Here is a 20525-nt window from a genome sequence, read left to right as displayed (position 1 = left end):
TTTTACAAGTGTCGAGAACCAGGCGCGTAGCTGAAGTTTTTGGAAGGGTGTTCGTATTGACAAAAATATTTATTAAGGGGGGTTATTTAATACGAGCGCCGAAGGCGCGAGCTTCTAGGGGGATCTGGGGGCATGTCCCCCCAGAATATTTTGAAATCTAAAGGCCCGGAAATGCTATTTTCAGCATTATGCACGTCAATATTTCGAACTCGGTGAACTGTAAAATGACAGGTATTTTTAGTCTTAACAACAATATTTCCGGCGTTTTGTTAACTTAATACATACATACATACCAGCTTAGTACACTAAACGTTTTAAAAAAACTTGACGTGTGCTGCAAAGGCATATCAGGGTAAAAGGTTAAGCCCCCACCCCCGGCTCCACCGCCAATGTACTAAAAGCGGCGTCAAAGCGTCAATATGTACTAAATACACGTAATCCCCGCATTTCGTTTATTGATACTCCATTAATTTTATCAAATCCCGAACCCCTGCTAAGGAAATATTTTTTCAACGATGGGATTATTTTGACTACATATACTAGGTCACTAGGATCCATTCTCCAAACAATGCAGGGGTAATTTAAAAGCTGCAACACTCAAAGTTTGTTTTCCATTCCCCCATTATTTGCTAACAGTTTGTGTTTTCGGTCCTCCATTATTGACCTCCAAAGGGGGTTCGTTCGAACCCCTCGAACCCCCCACCTACGCGCCTGAGAACATAGCGATCTTATGGTATACCGAAGCTCGGATACTTCGTCAACTAGAAAATCAAAATGATTTTTGGAATCGCTTGACATTTCTAAACAAACATCTGATACTCTCAAGAAGTTTGAAAGATCCTTTCATGCGATTTGGTCCAAATTATAAATGGCATCGACCGTTTCAAATAGCAATGACCGTTCTGAGAAATGGCATCGACCGTTTCAAATGGCAACGACCGTTTACGAAAGGGAAATTTGCGATGGCGACAGGAAGGCAACTGTCGTTGTATTTGGCGCGTTTTCCGCCCTCATCGAAAGAGGTTGTTGTTGTTCATCGCGGTTAAGTAAAAAAAATGTTAAAAATAGTATGTACTGATAATTGTTACTCATCGAATGAGTTGGATATCCCCCATTAAAGCGTGTGTAATTTTATAATTTGCATTCGAAAATGCATGCCAAAGAAAAGAATATTCGCTTTTCGGTTCCCGTCCTCGGCTCTTGAGTATCGTGGACGGGGCAGGAGTGGGGAATGTTGTAGTATATTTAAAAGATATATAAATAATACTCATAAAAATTATGTTCAGAAATAAACTAATAAAAATTACGGGATCAGCGCACATTGTACCAGAACAGCCAACGTGAAAATCTCTGTTCTAAACAAAGAAAAGGCTTTTCATGTATGCTCCAGATCGCGTATGTGGTTTTCACGACCCGTTTGTTTTGCCAGGCGCTTCACGCACGACAGGAAAAATCCCACAATCCAACGCGGTTACGAAATCGTCCCCAGGACAATCCGTGCGCAGTAGTACGTGGATTGCCCTGGGTTCCACCGGCACATTCGAGCAAGAAAAGCAACATGGCGGCCAGTGGTGACGTGGATGAACTCTTCGAAATCAGGAATTCCTTTTACATCGGAAATTACCAGTTCTGTGTAAACGAAGCTCAGAAGTTACATGTAAGTTTTACAACTTATGTTGCGGTTACCATCTTTTTCTAGTAAAAATTGCTTGAGTTAACGGTTGTAATATCATGACATGTCACTCTTCATGATCGATGTATATAAATTGTCTTTTGTAGCCTTCTTCAAGGGAACTAGCCATTGAAAAAGATGTTTATATGTACAGGGCTTATACAGCTCAGGTAAGTGATTGTTAATCAAAGACATTCCATTTCAAAACTTTTCGGTTCAGGCTCGGCCGTGTACGGTTCTTCTATAATAATTATTAATTGACTGATTGTTTTGAACGTGTTCAAATAATAATTTTCGATCATGGCCTGCTGACCGACAATAATTATTACTGCAAAAAGCCTTTATTACAGTTGAATATGACGAAAAGTATAGGAAATGATTCATATATGTGAACTGCGGATGAGATGTAAAGTGAAGAAATGATCCTCACGGTGAATAATTCAATTTGCAATAAAAGCTAGAAATTGCAAAGAAAGAGAACCAGAAAAAAATCTGGCTTCAATTCACTACGAGGAAGATTTCTTCACTTTACAGTTGAATATATTAGTGAGTGATGCATGTCATGACAAGAACTTTATCAGCTCTTTTTTTTTAGAAAATCATCCCTCTAGGTCAATAAATTTAGCGCTTATGCAAGTGATATTAATTTTATAGCAATGGCACTACACATGTAAACAAAAATTTTATTTTACTGATCAGGGCACCCTTGTTCAAAGGTTGGATAACCGTATCCATAAAGCAAGGGACCTCCTATCGAGAGTAAAGTCAATGAGTCAAATCTTAAATTAGAGTTATTAATTTGAAAATAGTGCTGCCCTCACTTACAAATATAAGCTAACCGCAAGCAAACCCGATTGGAACTAACCACAAGCAAATCGGAGTGGAACTTACTGCAAGCATACCAGAGTGGAACTAACCACAAGCAAACCAGAGTAGAATTAACTTACCGTAAGCAAACTAGAGTGCAACTAGCCACATACAAACCAGAGTAAAACTAACGATAAGCAAAGAAGAGTGCTTCTAAGCTTACTTGTATGAAAGAAAACGATTGTTCAATAGATAATAACCTACTTTGTGTAAAAATCACCTTGTCTCATTGACTCATGAGTCATCACTCATAGACTCATTTGACTCATAAAACAGGGGATCTCAAAGAAACTACACTATCTGCTGGATAGCAATTAGTCTGGCCCCGGTTGTTAGAAAGTTGGATAATGCGATCCACCGGCTAAATTGCTATCCGGTGGATAGCGTAGTATGATTTGTTAACATTTATCTGCTGGATAGCAATTTATCCAGTGGATAGCGTCATCCAGCTTTAGAACAACCGGGGCCAGGTGTATAGCAGTATCCCTGTTTGAACAGCTGGGTCCAGGACAGTAAACTTGAAGTCTGGGCTGCAGTCAAATCACAAAATTAAAAAAAAGTCATTCTCAGTTCAAGTGAGGCTATAACAAAGTAGTACCAGGTGTTAATCTACATGTACAGTGTATATTATATATAAACTGCAGTGGTACATTGTGTGTACAATGTATCTATAGTGAGTGGTAGCAAATCGATAAAAATGGTATCACACACATGTGAATGACATCCACACATGAGTGATATCAATGTCTTTGACCAATCAGCTCTCAGAGTTTGTCATGTTTCAATGCTCAATGAGCCAAAGTTTATCGATATTAAGTCAAAACATCTTCGGATCTTCCTCGTTAATCTTCAGAAATTTTCAGAAAAGTTCGGAAACATTCGTACAACCTTCGGGCAACATTTTGAAACTCTTTGCAAATCTTCGGAAAATTGTCGGAAATCTTTGAAAAATTGTCTATCTATGGCCTTGTTTTTAGTTGGTTTCTATAACAGACAGAATAATACATGGTTGCTTGGAGATATGAAATTTATCTTCTCGTGTTCAAATCGATATCTCACTCCTTCCCTGCACTCACTCATGGGATAGCGATGTATCGTATCTCTGTGCGACCACATATAATCATCTAAATACATGTAAATCCTGGGTTCATTTTCTTCAAGAGTACTTTCACCTCTTGCTTCATCAATAGTCAATTCCTTTAGTACAGTGTACAACACTCATACCATGTACTTCCAATAGCAACATTGCTAACATTAAATTGTAGTATGATTGGTAGTTGTGGAGACGCGGTGGCTAATGGTTAGCGTGCTTGACTCCGAGTCGAACGGCCCGGGTTCGAGGCCTGGCCGGGGGCGCTGCGTTGTGTTCTTGGGCAAGACACTTTACTCTCACGGTGCCTCTCTTCACCCAGGTGTATAAATGGGTACCGGCGAACTTACTGCTGGGGGGTAACCCTGCGATGGACTAGCATCCCATCCAGGGGGGAGTAGCAATACTCCTAGTTGCTTAATGCTACGGAAACCGGGATAAGCTCCGGCTCTATGGGCCACTTAGGCTTGGACAGACTTTACTTTATGATTGGTAGTTGCAAAATAATACTGTAGGGAACTTCAGATTGGAATATGAGTACAAGATTGAGTATGGATGTGACTTTTTTAAACCTACAGTAGTACTATTATCCTGCCTTTGATCACGATATTGCCCATGGCTTTTGATGTAATAATGATAGTAACAGTTTGGGCTGAGAGTTTGGTGTTACCTGAGAGCATCTTAGTTTTTTTTTATTTTTTTATTTTTATTGAGAACAACAAATTTTCTTACAATACTAACATTACTTACAATACCACAAATTACTTAAACAAAACTAACATTACTTACAATACTAACATTAACTACATTACTTACAGTTACTAACAGTACAAGAAAACATTGTTAACAATACTGACAATACCTTATACCTAATAAAACACTGGTGTTACCTACCATATTAACATTACTTAAGAGACTACTAAAGAGAGCATCTTAGTTGGTACTTTTCTTTATTCTGTTTGCCTGCCCACTTAACATTGTACATGTGTGTATAGGTAGCCCTGGAAAAATGAGTTGTTGATCCCCTTTATAGGGAATTACAGGGTTACGGTACTTTTTACCATAAATATTATTTATTCACGTAAAGGTTCTTTGTCTTCCTTGTTAGGGTAAGCACAGAGTTGTTTTGGATGAGGTATCATCATCGTCTCCTCCAGAAGTTCAACCAGTCAGGATGTTAGCAGATTATCACCAGAATCCAAGCAAAAGGTATGTAATGTGTTACATGTACCTTCATCTACAATGTACAGTGATATGCTGCTAGATTTATAAGAATAATTGAATCCTACATGGGATACAATGCAGATAAGGTGATCTACATGTACAGTACAGTGTACATGTTTAGTGCTTGCTCTTTCTAATTATTATTGTTTTGACCATGCAAAAAGGGCTCAATTTAACATATGGTAAACGTCACAGCGTGCACTATTGAGTTACAGATGCACGCGGGAGGTTGCTAAGCACGAAAGATGCGTAAGAGTCGACTCTAGCTTCTTGAGTGCTTAGCAAACCTCCCAAGTGCATCTGTAACTCAATAGTGCACGCTGTGACGTTTACCATTTGTTTTATAGCACAACTTTTAGCAGATTTATTAAAGTTTCTTTGAGGTAAAAGTGTGCGCGCTTATTTGAACAATTGCGTGTAGTGCTCGCGTAAACGCTGACGAAAACCCAAAAGAAAAAAACAAACAATACAAAGTTTTGAATTATTTCAAACTTGCATTATACCTCAAAGTCTTCAGCATTATGGAAAATGGTTTTTCTTATGTTTAGCTTTTCAAATTCACAGGAAAATTGAGAAAACAAGTAAAAACTCGTAAAGTAGTGGCACTTTCTTGTGGCATGTCGCAACAGATCAGCGTGCGCGCTCAAGTTGAAGCATACGTCAGCGTGCACCCATGGGCAAATAGTAGACGCTAAATTAACCAATCAGAACGCGCGCTTTACTTTAGTTGTGCTATAAAACTACATAGAATACTACAGTGTAGATGTACTAAATTTAATTTTGTTTTCTCTTGAGTGTCATGGGAAAGCAAAGCTACATGTAACTGTTTCCCTGAGGACTGTCTATTACAGACAATAGTGCAGTAACCTACATGTGATACTGACCCCTGTGTGGTAGTGATTACATGTACTTACTATCACCTTTCCAAACTATTGTCACATATTATAATTAATTTTTATACCACCAGGCACCAGGCTGGTACAGTTTACTTGTTTATCCTTTACTGGTATTTATAAAATGTCCGAGTAATTGCGCGCGCTGTGATTGGTCAGTTTGAATTCATTATAGCTCCATAAAGCACGCTGCATACGTCACGCGCGTGCTTTATCGAGTTATAATGCACGCTGCTTACGTCACGAGTTTTAGCGCGCGCAATTTCTTTAACATTTCATAAAAGAAATAAAAAACTTTCTCCTCGTGCATTGCTGAGTTATATAAGCACTTGGGAATTTTTAAGAACACTTGAGAAGTGTCTCGTGTTCTTAAAAATTCCCGCGTGCTTATATAACTGAACAATGCACTCGGGTGCGTTTTTTATTTCTTTAATAGATTACAGGCGTGAATTAAATTTTTGTACTGAGGTAGTGATTTTGTTTAAAATAATGACCATCGTTTTGTTGTCCATTGTAGGGATTCAATCTTGAAGTCCATAGAAAAGAAGTTAAACTCCAGTGATCTCAATGACTATGACCTGTTAATGGCAGCATCTATCTACTTTAACGAACAAGTACCTTGAAAACTTAATTTAATATTTTTGTTTATTTTATGCACATTGATGTACATGTACCTGTATTTGGGACATACTGACCTACATTGTACTGGTTAAATTATGTACATACAGCTGTACGTTCACACATACAGTGTACATAGCCACTAAAATTCTCCTGCTTTGTGTACTTCTTTGACACTCAAACATTATTAATAATAATATAATGTACAACGGTACAAATAAACAGTCTCATTATAGTTTGCACAAATTGAATTTAGTTTTCCTGAGTTCACACCGGCTAAAAAATTAATTTTCAGTATTCTAGCTACCTGTAAATGCTGTTTCTATTTTTACAACAGAATTATGAATCTGCATTACGATGTCTCCATCAGTCAGAGTCACTTGAGTGGTAAGCAAAATCACTTTATCTTAGTGTCTAGGTATTTAGTAGCCTGTTCGAGGCGTTCGGTTAGGCCTGGTTCACACAAGCGACATAACAACATAACGGCATGGACATAACGACATAAAGAAAAGTTCAATTCTTTCCTTATGTCGTTATGCTTACAGCTGTATGTCATTATGTTCCAACTATGTCGTTATGTTATGTTGTTCACACTGGTGACATAAAACATCAATGTGAGGTGTTTTTTGCATTTGCGTGACCTTGCCGTTATGTCGTTATGTCGCTAGTGTGAACCAGGCCTTAGTTGGGAAGCAGCGGGAAGAACGGCCAGCGAAAAAATAGCAAGGGGATTATGGCGAGGCTCGTTTTCCTCCCAGCCCCCCTCCCCTAATTTTTTTTTTTTTTTGCTCGCCATCCTTCAGGTCGCTTCCCCACTAACCAAACACCTGGAACAGGCTAGGTACATGTATTAAGCCCTACTGTGCTAATTTAGGACACTCAGTAACTAAACAAACAAAATTTGTATTGTAAATAATTGGAAACTTGTTAAAAATTCAAACTGGTGCAAGGCTGATCAGTAAGCTATTTAATGTACAAAGCGTGAAGGAGTTAAATTCAGGACCAACAAATACATTGTACAAACCCAACCAGTACATGTACATGTAAAAGTTGCATTTATTGAAAATTCTCAGCATCACTTGGTTACATAACTGACATTGTCAAAAGGGTAAATTTGGTACTGTTACATGTGCATGTATTATAGAGTAACTACGTGAATGATCATCCATGGCTGTGCAGGCTGTACAGTTGTATGCAGGCATAATAAATTTACATGTTCAGTGTTCATAATTTTTATTGTGCACTGTACATGCATTCCATTCCCCTATCAACCGTTTCACTGTAATAATTTAGCAGCCGTTACATTGGGTTGTAGAAAATATTGCACATTGTTTTTCAGCCACTCTTTTTAAGTGCATCTATCTCTATTCCACTGAGCATTGTCTCAAGACTGTTTTGTTTTTATTATAATAGTAAAGTTATTTTTTCTTGCTATTTCAGCTCAGCTTTATCAGTGCAAATTTACATCAGCATGGACAGAATAGACCTAGCCAAGTGAGTTGACATTTTAATGGAAGAAGGTATTCAAGTTGTGTTTAAAAATCCATTTGATTATTGGGCTAATCATTGTTTTTTTTAATATTTGGCTTTTGTAGGAAAGAACTGAAAAGAATGCAGGTAGGTTTTTCTTAGTTGTGACTGATCTGTTACAAGTTGGTTTTTCATGGTTTACAATTGAGTATCAAAAACCAAAACTTAATTCGAACTCACTCTGGCCAACCACAAAGGACAAAGACAGTTCAGTACTAAGACATGTACATGTAGCCAGCACAAAGAAAGCACGGGATAACATTTTGTGAGTACATGTAGGTCACAACTTGTTTTTGGTTTTACGTCTATTTGGTTGAGAAAAAGCAAACATACAGTGTAAATTGTACAAAGTTCTGCATAATATTTTTATGTACATGTCTTTCAACACTAGGGAACACGGTTCTAATTTGACTGTTCATTCATTTGTAACCATGATTCATCTACCTGTGCACATAGACACTGAAGTCATAGTTATCTTATCACTGTTGATAAAACAAGATGAAAAACCCCTCTTTTTTAACTATAATTCATATTAATTTTTCTACATGTAAGTAAAATGCTTTCTGCAGTTTTTAATGGTTTAACTCTTCTGCAGGACCAAGATGATGATGCCACTTTGACACAACTCTCCCTTGCTTGGTTTAATCTTGCTGTGGTAAGTGGCAACAGTTAATACATGTACACTGTACATGTTTACAAAAATAGTTAATTTTAGGCATACTCTACAGCAGCTTTCGGGGTAGAAGTAGCAGGTCTCAGACTGGCTCACAGGAACGGCTCGCTACTCCTTGAGAGAACAGTATAGTACATGGACAATGCCCCTACTGTAGTCCCATAAACAATAGCAACTGCTATCATATGCAATGATAGCAATGTAATGGGAGGCGCGGTGGCCTAATGGTTAGAGCGCCGGACTCCGGATTGAGCGGTCCGAGTTCGAGCCCCGGCCGGGGTCACTTGTGTTGTGTTCCTGGGCAAGACACTTTACTCTCATAGTGCCTCTCTCCACCCAGGTGTATAAATGGGTACCGGAGATATAATGCTGGGGGGGGGGGGGGGGTGGGGAACCCTGCAATGGACTAGCATCCCATTCAGGGGGGAGTAGAAATAATATTATTGCTAGCCGCTTAATGCTACGGAAACCGGGATAAGCTCCAGCAGTGTGTGCCGCTTGGCTCGTGGCTTCTCCAGCATATGCAAGAGAACCAGTTGAATAACTTGTAAGCTTAAGAGATGCCACACTACTGGCTTGCAGGGGTACATGTACAGAACTATACAACATGTACATGTGTATGTGATTGATGAAATGTTTGAGAACATTTTGCAATGCATAATATTATTAAGATTCTGTTGTTTTGTTGGCTACAGTCACTATCAGTGACTGTAGTGGTTTAGTTTGGGGCTTCATAATCAACTACATGAACCAAAAATGATGTAATAAATGCCTTCTCTAAAATAGATGCTTCGTATTTAACAAACACCCCCTCTAAGTTGTTAAGTTTGTGTTAGATGCCCCCCCCCCTCCTCTAAACGCCCAGTGTCTAACAGATGCATGCCCCCTCCAAGAATCACCAGACCTCAAAGACCAAGGTAATGCTAAACACAATTTATTAAGCTTCTTGCTTGAATCAGACATCGAAGAGGCCAACGATGCTTACATGGTTGACCCAGATGATGACAAAGACATCGATTTTGAAGTATGAATGGCATCTCCAGGCCTTGCATTAGCACAGAATACATGTAGATTAGTCTACTACTCACAAACTCTGTTTTCTATCTTACTCCGTGAGCAAGCTACAGTGTACGCGTCTTATTTGTTTTGTTGACGTTGTTACAGTTGAAGTGAAATAAACGCCTCTCTCTAATAAACGCTTCATATCTGTTTAACGCCTCCCCTAGGACCCCGAAAATTTAATAGATGCCCCGGGCGTTTATTAGATCATTTACGGCAACGGCCTTAATTCCAAGTGGCCTGGGAAACTTCACTTGTATTTAACAACCCTCCTCTGTCCCCTAAAATTTAATTGATGCCCCAGCAGTTATGAGATCATTTACGGTATGTGTTTTCTTTTCTTTTTATCACAGGGTGGAGAGAAATATCAGGATGCTTACTACATTTTCCAAGAACTTTCAGACAAATACAGTCCAACAGTCATGTTACTCAATGGTCAGGCCATTGCATACATGCACATGGGGAAGTTTGACGATGCAGAGAGTGTGCTTCAAGATGCTCTTGACAAAGTAAGATATCTTATTGCAAGCTACAGTATTTTACATCTCTTCCAGGAGGGATCCGAGGTTCAGGATGAGAAATTCATGTTGATGATGTACATGTACATCACATGGATCAGTCACAGACATCACTGTTAATAACTACATGTTCATGTATGTAGGTATATCTCTGTTTGGACTCTGCAGAAAAACTTCAAGTGTATGCAGGTCCCCACACCTCCTGTAAAAATTATTTTGCACTGGTCGAAGATTTCCCAATTTCTGCGCCCTTTTACCTTTTCTCCTGCTTCCTGAAGAGTTTCTTTCCCCTCTACATCTCATGGTAATGCAAATTACAATGCATATAATTATAATTGTCTTGAAGTAGCCTGAGAAGTTGAGTCGTTTTTTTTTTTGTTCTGTTTTTCTTTGTAGGACAGTAGTAATCCCGAGACTCTAATTAACATGGTGGTTTTGTCGCAGCATTTGGGAAAGGCCCCTGAGGTAACAGAGGCTACTTGTTTGTGAACTAGTTTTCATAACGTACCTCTGATCTTGAAACCTGTTATGTGTAAGGTCTATGGAAACTCAACAAAAAACTCTCACTTTTGCATGGGAGCTACATGTAGGAATGGCAGTAATTATTTTACGTGAACTTAATGTTGGGTAATTTAGGTACAATACAAGTACAGTGCATCATTATGTTTAGAATATACAACTAGAGAATAAAATTCCAATTTTTCTCAAACCCCAGGGGGAAGGAAAAATGCTTTGAGAAATCAGTGATAGAAAAATTATAGATAAGTATTATCCAGGGGAAATAAAATACATAGAGGATATTACATGGTTGCGCGGAGATATGAAATTTATCTTCAAGTGTTCAAAGTGATATCTCACGAGTGAGCGCAGCGAACGAGTGGAATATCGATTTGAATGTTCACGGGAAGATAAATTTCATATCTCCAAGCAACCATGTGATATTCTGTTTATTATATAAACCTACTAATTACGATGTTTTTGACGATTTTCCGAAGATTTCCGACCATTTTCCGAAGATTGCCGAAGATTGTCGAGGAAGATCCGAAAATGTTTTGACTTAATATCGATTTACTTTGGCTCATTCAGCATTGAAACAGGGCAAACTTGTCAGAAAATGTTTGGAAATCGATATCTTCACATGTGAAAATAACATGTTATTTTCACGTGTGAAGATATGATTTTTTCACGCGAAAGATTTCCTGGTATTTCACTGATGTTTATATAATAAAATACATGTAATTATATAATCGGAAATTTGAGAAACCAAGGTTCGTGAAATCAGGATTCTACTGTAGTTTGCAGATGATGTGCATATTCTAACTGGCCAAAAGCTATGTTTCTATCATGATATGGAAACTGAGAAAGTTTTAACGATTATTTTTCAGAATACATGTATGTTTGTCCATGCTAGAGAATTCTAAACGGCTGTACATGTAGAAAACAGATTTCTTAAGCAGTAAAATACAGCTGTTTTAGGATACGGCATATCATAATATCGAAAACAGTTTCGGAATAAGTCTTTCACTGTAATAACGTTTTGCAATGACAAATGCGGGTTAAAAAATTCCCAGTAGATGCGTGACACTTTCAAATTAGTACTATAAACAAAAAAACTAAAAAAAAGTTGTCAACAGTGTCATTTTGTGTAATTAACACAAACGTTTCGGGCATAGCCCTTCATCAGTGTGAAAACCGTTTTCCAAATTCCAAATTCCAAATCGGAAAACGGTTTTCACACTGATGAAGGGCTATGCCCGAAACGTTTGTGTTAATTACACAAAATGACACTGTTGACAACATTTTTTTTAGTTTTATAACGTTTTGCAATGCTGACATCGATTTCTCTTTTCAAAAAATGTGCATCTTACAGGTTACAACGCGATATATTTCTCAGCTAAAAGATGGACATCCTAACCACCCCTTTACAAAAGACTTTCTAGCAAAGGTAAGTTTTTTGTTTTGGTTAACAATCCTTCAGTTTCGAATCAAACACCATAACAAGGTTTGAATTTTAACAATCTTTCGAAAATATATTGGAATGGGTTGACAATAATGTTAATTTTTAATGGAACAAAAACAGCAAGTTAACTCACAGTCAGCTTGCTCAGCCAATCATGTTAAAACTACTGTACGTTTATAATAAAGTTCCATGGATTTTTTCCATTGGAGAGCCTGCCACTGCAAAAATTCCTACAATTCAAAGAACTTTCATACCTATTGGTGAATTTTGAAACGTCAAGCAAGTTGAAAGAAGAGATACATGTATCAAGAAGAAAGAAAGTACTGAAAGCACTGAATTGAGAGAAGTTTCCAAGATTGGACCATGTTGGTCACTTTATTTCAACTACTGGTCCCTGAAAACCATGTGGGGTCTCCAAAAGGAAAAATCAGGAGCAATTTACAATCAGATATACAAATATTTTAATTAATGAAATATTTATTGTTGCGAATTATTAAAGTTACGATTTATTATTTGTTTTTATTCAGGAAAAAGTTTTCGATGAGCTTGCGGGCCAATATGCAGTCAGTGTACAGTCATGAAAACGCTAATGATGGGAAAGGAACTTTGTGGAACGTGGTGTATTTGTTAACAAATAGAATTAAAACTCTAGAGCTCAAACAGTAGCTCTGTTTATTATCTATGTACATGTATATGTGATGGAACTTGTTTTGAAGTTGTTTAAGCCTTTGCGTAAAATAATGTAGTTTTTTTCATCGAATGAGGAATTTAATAGTTTTAATCAAAGGGTACTTTGGATTTTTAAGACATAATAAATTCGATGTATTGTCAGATCTTTAGAATGAAGGTCATGAAACTGAATTCGCAGAAAGCCACCAAATAATGTAATAACAGTAATAAAATAGCTTCGATTTCCATCATTTAGAAAAAAAACTCATGACTGGTACAAGCTATTCATTCCTCAGTGACTTGCTGCTTGTACGTGTATATTTCGTCATGGCGCGCCAGTAAACCATTTTACAAAGATTGAAATGAGAATCTCTGTCATGCAGTACCTCGATAAAAAACATCTTTTAAAAAAGTGCTACCCCTCCCTGCGCACGCACGCACGCACGCACGCACGCACCAACCCACCCATCCACCCATGTACGCATCCTCCCAACCCTCACCCACGTAACACTCACTATTAAAAATTCTCCATTCCTAAGATACGGTAAACACGTGATAACTCGAGCGTTCACGGAACTCGGCGTACACTGACATGTACCTTTCCTATTTCGTCAAGCAATGAGCTAAAAATTTCTAAAGAGGCGGTCGACAATCTTGAGTTCGAGCGGGTTCATCGTATTCCAACGCGACGAAACACAATGACAGATCAGGCAGATGCAAACAAACCTCGACCTACTATAGCTAAGATGTCGTTCTTTAAAGATAAAGGCCGCATTTTCCAACACGTCAAGAACATCAATCCAGCCCTAAAGATCGGCGTGGCGGACGACTTTCCAAAAGAGATAGAAGATATGAGGAAAGAGCTACTACCCGTATTAAAGAAAGCCAAGAAACAAAACAAGCGGGCATCCTTCAATGTTGATAAACTTATCATCGACGGACATATTTATCGCGGCCCTGAAACAAAGAAACTGCCTTTATACGCAAACATTTTGTCCACTTAAGACCAAGCTTCAATATTTCCAGGTTAGTTAGCCCGCAGATGATAGCGGGCTTCGAGAGCTTTACCGCACGGTAAGCTCTTGTTATTCCAAGGAAGTCGTTAAGTCTTTAGATTTCAAAATTCCGACTTCCTTGCTCATCCTTTATATAAAGTAGTATGGCTCCAGTACTATTCGAAAGCGTCCGTCGCCTTTGCTTTCCCAAAATACTTAAACTGGTGCTTATTTATTTTTTGGTGTTTTGTGCAATTTCTTGTCGTTTTGTTTTCGCTCGTTTAAAAGTTATAAGCACTTGGATACTTTGCTCAAAAATTTGCATTTCAACTAATTCTCAAGGGTATATAAAAGTAGATAATAACAGAATCCTTGATACGCGTAAACATTCTTCTCTTCAAAGCGCAATAATGTTCAGTATTAGCCATGGCAACGCCACTTAGATTATCATTTCTGTCAATTAACGCAAGAGGTTTAAACCAGGCGCGAAAGAGGAGACAAGTTTTTCGCTGGGCCCACAACAGTAAAGCTGATATAATATTTTTGCAAGAAACCTACTCCACGAAAAGTGTAGAAGAAATATGGAGATCAGAATGGGGTGGCAAAGTCCATTACAGCCATGGATCTAGTCATTCCCGAGGTGTGATGATTTTATTTAACCCGAAACTCGACTTTCAAGTAGATACTATCGCTGACAAACACGGCAGATACCTGATGCTTGAAACCACTATTCACGATTCTACTTTCTTGTTATGCAATGTTTATGCTCCAAATGACAATTCATCGCAAAATACTTTCTTTTCCAACCTAAATAACACCCTTAAACAATACACAAACTTGCAAATTATTTTAGGCGGCGACCTCAACTGCGCACTAACACCGCTAGACAAAACCGGCGGCACCTCTATTGAAAGGAAAAGGCCAGTAATTAGAGAAATAAATAGTTTATGCAGTAATCATAAATTGCAAGACGTTTGGAGAAGCCAACATCCAAATCAATCACAATTCACGTGGCGTAATCATTCATTAAAAATTCAATGCCGATTGGATTATTGGCTTGTCTCTAAAAATCTTTCTTCATCTCTACTTAAGACAGATATTACAAGTCCCACCTTCTCCGATCACTCGGCAATTAGTTTTGTTCTTCAGTCCGACGAATACACTAAGCGCGGCCCAGGCTTCTGGAAAATAAATAATTCGCTACTAAAAGATGAAAAGTTCACTTCCGAACTCACAGCCAAAATTCCAGAGTTCAAAGCTAAACACAACTACCTCGAAGATAAAGTCTTTACTGGGACATGCTAAAAATGGAAGTGAGAGGTTTTTGTGTTCAGTATTCGAAAAGAAAAAATAAACTCCGAAGAAACGCAGAAAAAGAACTACAAAATCAAATCGATCATTTGATGAACGTACTCAGAACAAACAGATCAAAAGAAAACATCACAGAACTATACCGACTCCGAGCTGAATTAAATAAGATAACTGAATATAGAACAAAAGGCGCTATTGTAAGAAGCAGAATTCGTTGGCACGAAGAAGGTGAAAGAAACACCAAGTACTTCTTAAACTTAGAAAAGAGGCAACATTCTAAAACTCACATCACAAAATTAAAATATGGCGAAAGGGAAATTACTGATCCAGATGAGATCTTGAGATCACAAAGGCTCTTCTACAAAAATCTCTACACTGCTAGTTCGTGTGATGCAACACAAAACGATGTATTTTTTCTGGACGCGAATCTGCCCAAACTAGACAAACCTGAGCAAGACAAACTTGAAGACCCCCTATGCAATGAAGAGTGTTATAATGTGCTAAAAGAGTGCGCTAAAGGAAAGTGTCCTGGAAGCGACGGCCTCTCTGTGGAATTTTATTTGCATTTTTGGTCTTTGTTAGGAGAAGAAATGACACAGAGTTTAATTTTAATTATGCATTTCATCGGGGACAAATGAACATAACCCAAAAGCAAGGGATCATCAAGGTAATACCGAAAAAGAAAAAAGACAAATCTTATCTTGAAAATTGGAGACCTCTTACTCTACTTAATGTAGATTATAAGATTGCAACTAAAACCATGGCTCATAGAATTGCTACAGTTCTCCCTAAACTAATTAATGAAGATCAAACTGGTTACGTCAAAGGTCGCTACATCGGCTAAAACATCAGGCTCATCCAAGATATTATGAAAGTAACAGAGGCAGAAAATATACCTGGCATAGCATTATTTATCGACTTTAAAAAAGCATTCGATTCACTTGATTGGAACTTCCTATTTAAGACACTAGAAGCGTTTAATTTCGGTCCCCAAATTCAACAATGGATTAAAACCTTTTACAATAACTGTTCCAGTTGTGTCATGAACAACGGATACGCTTCCGAGTTCTTTAAAATTCAACGTGGCGTACGGCAAGGATGTCCGCTTTCCGGCGCTCTTTTTGTACTTTGCGCAGAAATATTAGCTGATGCAATTCGACGAGACAAAACCATTAATGGAATTAAAGTTTTTGACAAAGAATTTAAAGTTTCACAATACGCAGACGACACAACCGCCTTTGTTGCTGACCTCAAGTCAGCTGAAAGTCTTTTCAAATTGCTTCACGCCTTCCAGAAGTGTTCCGGTCTTGAAATAAACACAACCAAAACTGAAGGAATGTGGTTAGGTGCGAATCGGAACAAAAAGACTAAGCATTTTGACATTGCATGGCCCTCTGAACCAGTTTTCGCACTCGGAATCCATTTTACGTACAGCGACGAGGTCTCCCATCAAAAAAATTTCGAACAAAAGCTCACTTCCATGAAAAATCTACTAAACATATGGTATCCAAGGAACCTCTCATTATATGGTCGTATAACCATTCTAAAAACTCTTGCGCTGTCTAAACTTGTTTACAACACTTCTATGCTATCGTTTCCGTATTCCTTTGTCAAGACGGTCAATCAGACTATCAAATCTTTTATCTGGGGAAAAACTGCAAAAATTAAGCATACTGCCATGATAGGGCCAAAGGAGAAAGGAGGACTTAATATGCCTGACTTTGATATTGTTAACAATTCTCTCAAAGTCACATGGATTAAGCGATTAAATGATAGTCCACACGACGCTAGTTGGAGTCACATTCCTCTAGCATACTTAAACAATGTGGGCGGTCGATTTCTTTTTGAATGCAATTATGAACTGAAGTCTCTGAAAGTAAACATACCTCTGGATTTTTACAAAGAAGCCTTAGAAGCATGGCAAAAACTAACTGTTTCTACTCCCGAATCCAAAGAGCAAATACTAGAGGAAATTATATGGAATAACAGGTTCATCACAATCGACGGATCCTCAGTCTACTATAAGCAGTGGCATGAAGCTGGTGTTACTAAAATCGGTGACATCTTCAAAGGGGACTCTTTCTTAACTTTTAACGATTTTGCATCTACTTTCCAGATAAAGACTAACTTTCTGAAGTATTATGGCCTTTGCCACGCAATCCCTAAAAAATGGATCAATCAATTAAAAGAAAAAAGCGAACTTACAACGAACTTTTTAAACAACAGAATTAAGTTACCACTAAATAAAATTTCTTGCAAAGCTGCGAGCCAGATGTTCGTTAAAATGAAATTTGAAAAACCTACGGCTGAAAAGAGGATGAAACAGGCTAATTTCGACGAAGAAACAATACGACTTACTTACAGTATCCCCTTTAAAGTTACTAAAGACATTAGACTCACTATTTTACAGTTTAAGATTATCCATCACATTTTGCCCACTAATGCCACTCTTTTTAGAGATTCACTTGTTCAACAGGAGCAATGCCATCTTTGTAACGAGACACAAACCTTGAAACACCTTTTTGTAACATGCTCTTTTGTACAAACCTTTTGGTCTTAAAAGTCACCTTGAAATTGAAAAGCATAAATCCAAATCACAAATAAGTATTTGAGCATCTTATTGTTTGTTTGTTTGTCTTGTTTATTTTTCGCCTTTATTTTTATTTTATTTTATTTTTTTATTTTTATTTTTTTTTTGTTTTTTTTATTTTTATTTTTTTTTTTTTATTATTCGTTTACTTCCGGCCTTCCTTGTATCATGTAGCATTGTACAAATAACGTAGCCTTATTGTATATGTAGTAGTGTGTAGCATTAAAGTGTAATCGTAGCTTTAGTTTGTTAAAACATAAGTCTCGTAAATATTGTAAGCATAGTTAATGTGAGTTCCGCGTCTTAATTTTTTTGTAATATTATATACATTTATATATGTAAGTATTAGTATGTTTGTGTTGTAAATAAAATAAAGAAATCCTTAAAAAAAAAAAAAAAAAAAAAAAAACGACTCTTGACTGGAGTAGTGGAAGTATTGTTAGCAATGTGGGCAATTTGAAAAACCCAAAGCAAAATTCGAAGTCTGCAAAAGTCCTCTACAGATTTATTGAAAACGGGGAAGTTACGAAATTCAATTGTTAAAAAAATATCTCTGCAAGCATTAACCAAAAATATTTTTTGTCAGTCAATTCATCTTTCGAATTCGCAAACGACTCAAAAATGCAAAGCCCATCAACACCAGTCCTCATGCAAATCTTTGTGTCAACTTGACCGCAGGACAAGAAGTTGGAGGGGAGGGTAGATGGCAATACCCCTCAAAACCTTTATAATTATACCACAGCACAAAATTGAAGCAAGAGGAGTAAATAATTTGACATTGTAGCTTGGCCAGAGACTTTATTAGGGCTCAATGCAATCATAAGGCTACAGTTACTTTAACTAAGGTGATCCAGTATGGCAGGAGTGCTGGTCACGTGACTAGCCCAGGCCCAAACTGCAACCCTAACCCAAAATCTAACCCTAACCCCAACAACTTAACCCTAACCCTAACCCACAAGCCCTGACCCTGCAACCCTAATCCATACACCATTATAGGCTTGGTTTAACCCTAGCTTTCACTCTGTCATGTTAAAAGTTGTGGTCACGTGACCTCTATTGTTCTCCTTAATTAATGACGACAAAACACGAAGAGTCACAGTGCACCCTGGTGAATGAGCATCCGCCCTCTAAATTCCTGCCGGCAATTAAACCTTGCAGTAAAATGGAACTATAGAGACAGACAGAAACCTTTGATCCCAGTAGTACCTCTCAGGACGGTGCCATGCAAAGCCTTTTTCAGTGTTTTATCCCCAACTTTAGAGCTATATTACTTTAGTTTGGGTGCACAGCAGAAAACAGCACATGGCACTAACCAACCTGCATACGGCAATCGAAAAACGTAGGATCTTGTTGAAAAAACAGGCTAGTAGACAATCATATTAGAGAAACTTATCTAGCTGCAAACAAAAGTTAATCACACGAGATGAACTTTCGATATTCTTGGGTTCAAACCGTTAAAGTGTATATGACACAGTTTTTTTTATTTGCCTGATCGAATGTACGTGGAATGCTGATGGGAACATCGAAAATAGAAATTCGAAATCTCCTTTTTTTCACCCTTTTTTGCGCTCTAAAATCGTGAAATTTCACTTCCGGTTAGGTCTAAAACCGCGCACATTGGGGAGCTGGGTCTATTCTGCTTTTGACGTCATGGCCGATCTAGACCCAGCTCCCCACTGTGCGCCGGGACGTCAAACAAGAATGCGCTCAGTGATACACTCAATAACCAAACAAACCGAACATGGAATTTTAAAGCTGCGACGGCATAGATGTAAAATCGCTAAAATCGCAACAACACGTGCGCTATTTCTAAATTCGTTTTGAGCCTAATACGTCAAGATTAAAAACCGCCTTTTCATTTTACTTACCGGTATATTTGCTGATATGATATATGATAGCTTTATTTTCACACGCTGTTTCCATCGGCTTTTCTAAAAAAACTATTATTACACTAGTATCCCTCTAGACTTCAGATCATTTATAAACTTCCAAGCCTTTAGCTTTTTTTTTCGGTTTTCCGGCAACCTAGCCGCAATCTTCCTTTGAAATTCATTGTTCAGTTTGTTTGGTTCTTGAGTATATCACTTGTTTGACGTCACGACGCCCAGTGGGGAGCTGGGTCTAGACCGGCCATGACGTCAAAAGCAGAATAGACCCAGCTCCCCACTGTGCGCGGTTTTGGACCCAACCGGAAGTGAAAATATGGCGTGTTTTAGGTCGAAAACGCGGTGAAAAAAACGAGATTTTGAATTTCTTTTTTCGATGTTCGCATCAGCATACCACGTAGATTTGATAAGGCAAATAAAAAAAAATCTGTCATATACACTTTAACCGTGATATGTAGTTAAGACTTCTGTTCTTCATTTGTCGCCAAGTTTGAATCTCTTTTTTAATTCCAGGGTTCCTATGAAGTCTTGAATTCTTGAATAAGTCTGGAAATTTGCAACTAATTTTTGAGACGTTGAAAAGGTATGGAAAACAGACAAAAGTCGTGAAAAAATGGGGAGAAGTCTGGGTTTTTTTTTCCAAGCTGCAACAAGTGCATAATTGCAGTAGATACATTTTACGTAAATTATGTTTGCCAAAACGTTTTACAATCGCGATCGGATGATTCTTAATTCTGAGATAAACCGTAGTCTCCTACGCAGGCACTAGTTTGGTCGTCACGGAATGCTTCTCCCCTAGACAACCACTGTTGTGCGAATGCATTGCATTGTGGTTACTTTGTATTCGCAGTGCATCATGGTTTTATTTGGTTCTTGCGCAACGTAACATGTTTCAGCAAAGTGGGAGATGGTCGATTTGTATCTTGGTGAATAAATGATTAAGATGAAATGTTACGCAAGCGTGGGGCAA

General features: G+C 37.9%; 1 protein-coding gene across 1 annotated transcript; it reads left to right on the top strand.

The window, feature by feature from the left end:
• Positions 1-1516: 1516 nt before the first annotated feature.
• Positions 1517-12788, top strand: LOC144661545 (coatomer subunit epsilon-like). Its single transcript, XM_078522353.1, has 12 exons — positions 1517-1657; positions 1780-1842; positions 4738-4838; positions 6264-6360; positions 6702-6751; positions 7805-7858; positions 7960-7981; positions 8490-8549; positions 9980-10135; positions 10541-10609; positions 12015-12089; positions 12632-12788. Exons 1-12 carry the CDS (start codon positions 1559-1561, stop codon positions 12683-12685), a joined length of 900 nt encoding a protein of 299 aa, XP_078378479.1. The 5' UTR covers positions 1517-1558; the 3' UTR covers positions 12686-12788.
• The last annotated feature ends 7737 nt before the right edge of the window (positions 12789-20525 follow it).

This window comes from Oculina patagonica, chromosome 1 (genome assembly GCF_052425735.1).
Source record: "Oculina patagonica isolate OP01 chromosome 1, crgOcupat, whole genome shotgun sequence".
Taxonomy (NCBI): Eukaryota; Metazoa; Cnidaria; class Anthozoa; order Scleractinia; family Oculinidae; genus Oculina; species Oculina patagonica.
Note: the sequence above shows the minus strand (reverse complement) of the source record. Positions and strands in the feature narration are given on the sequence as shown.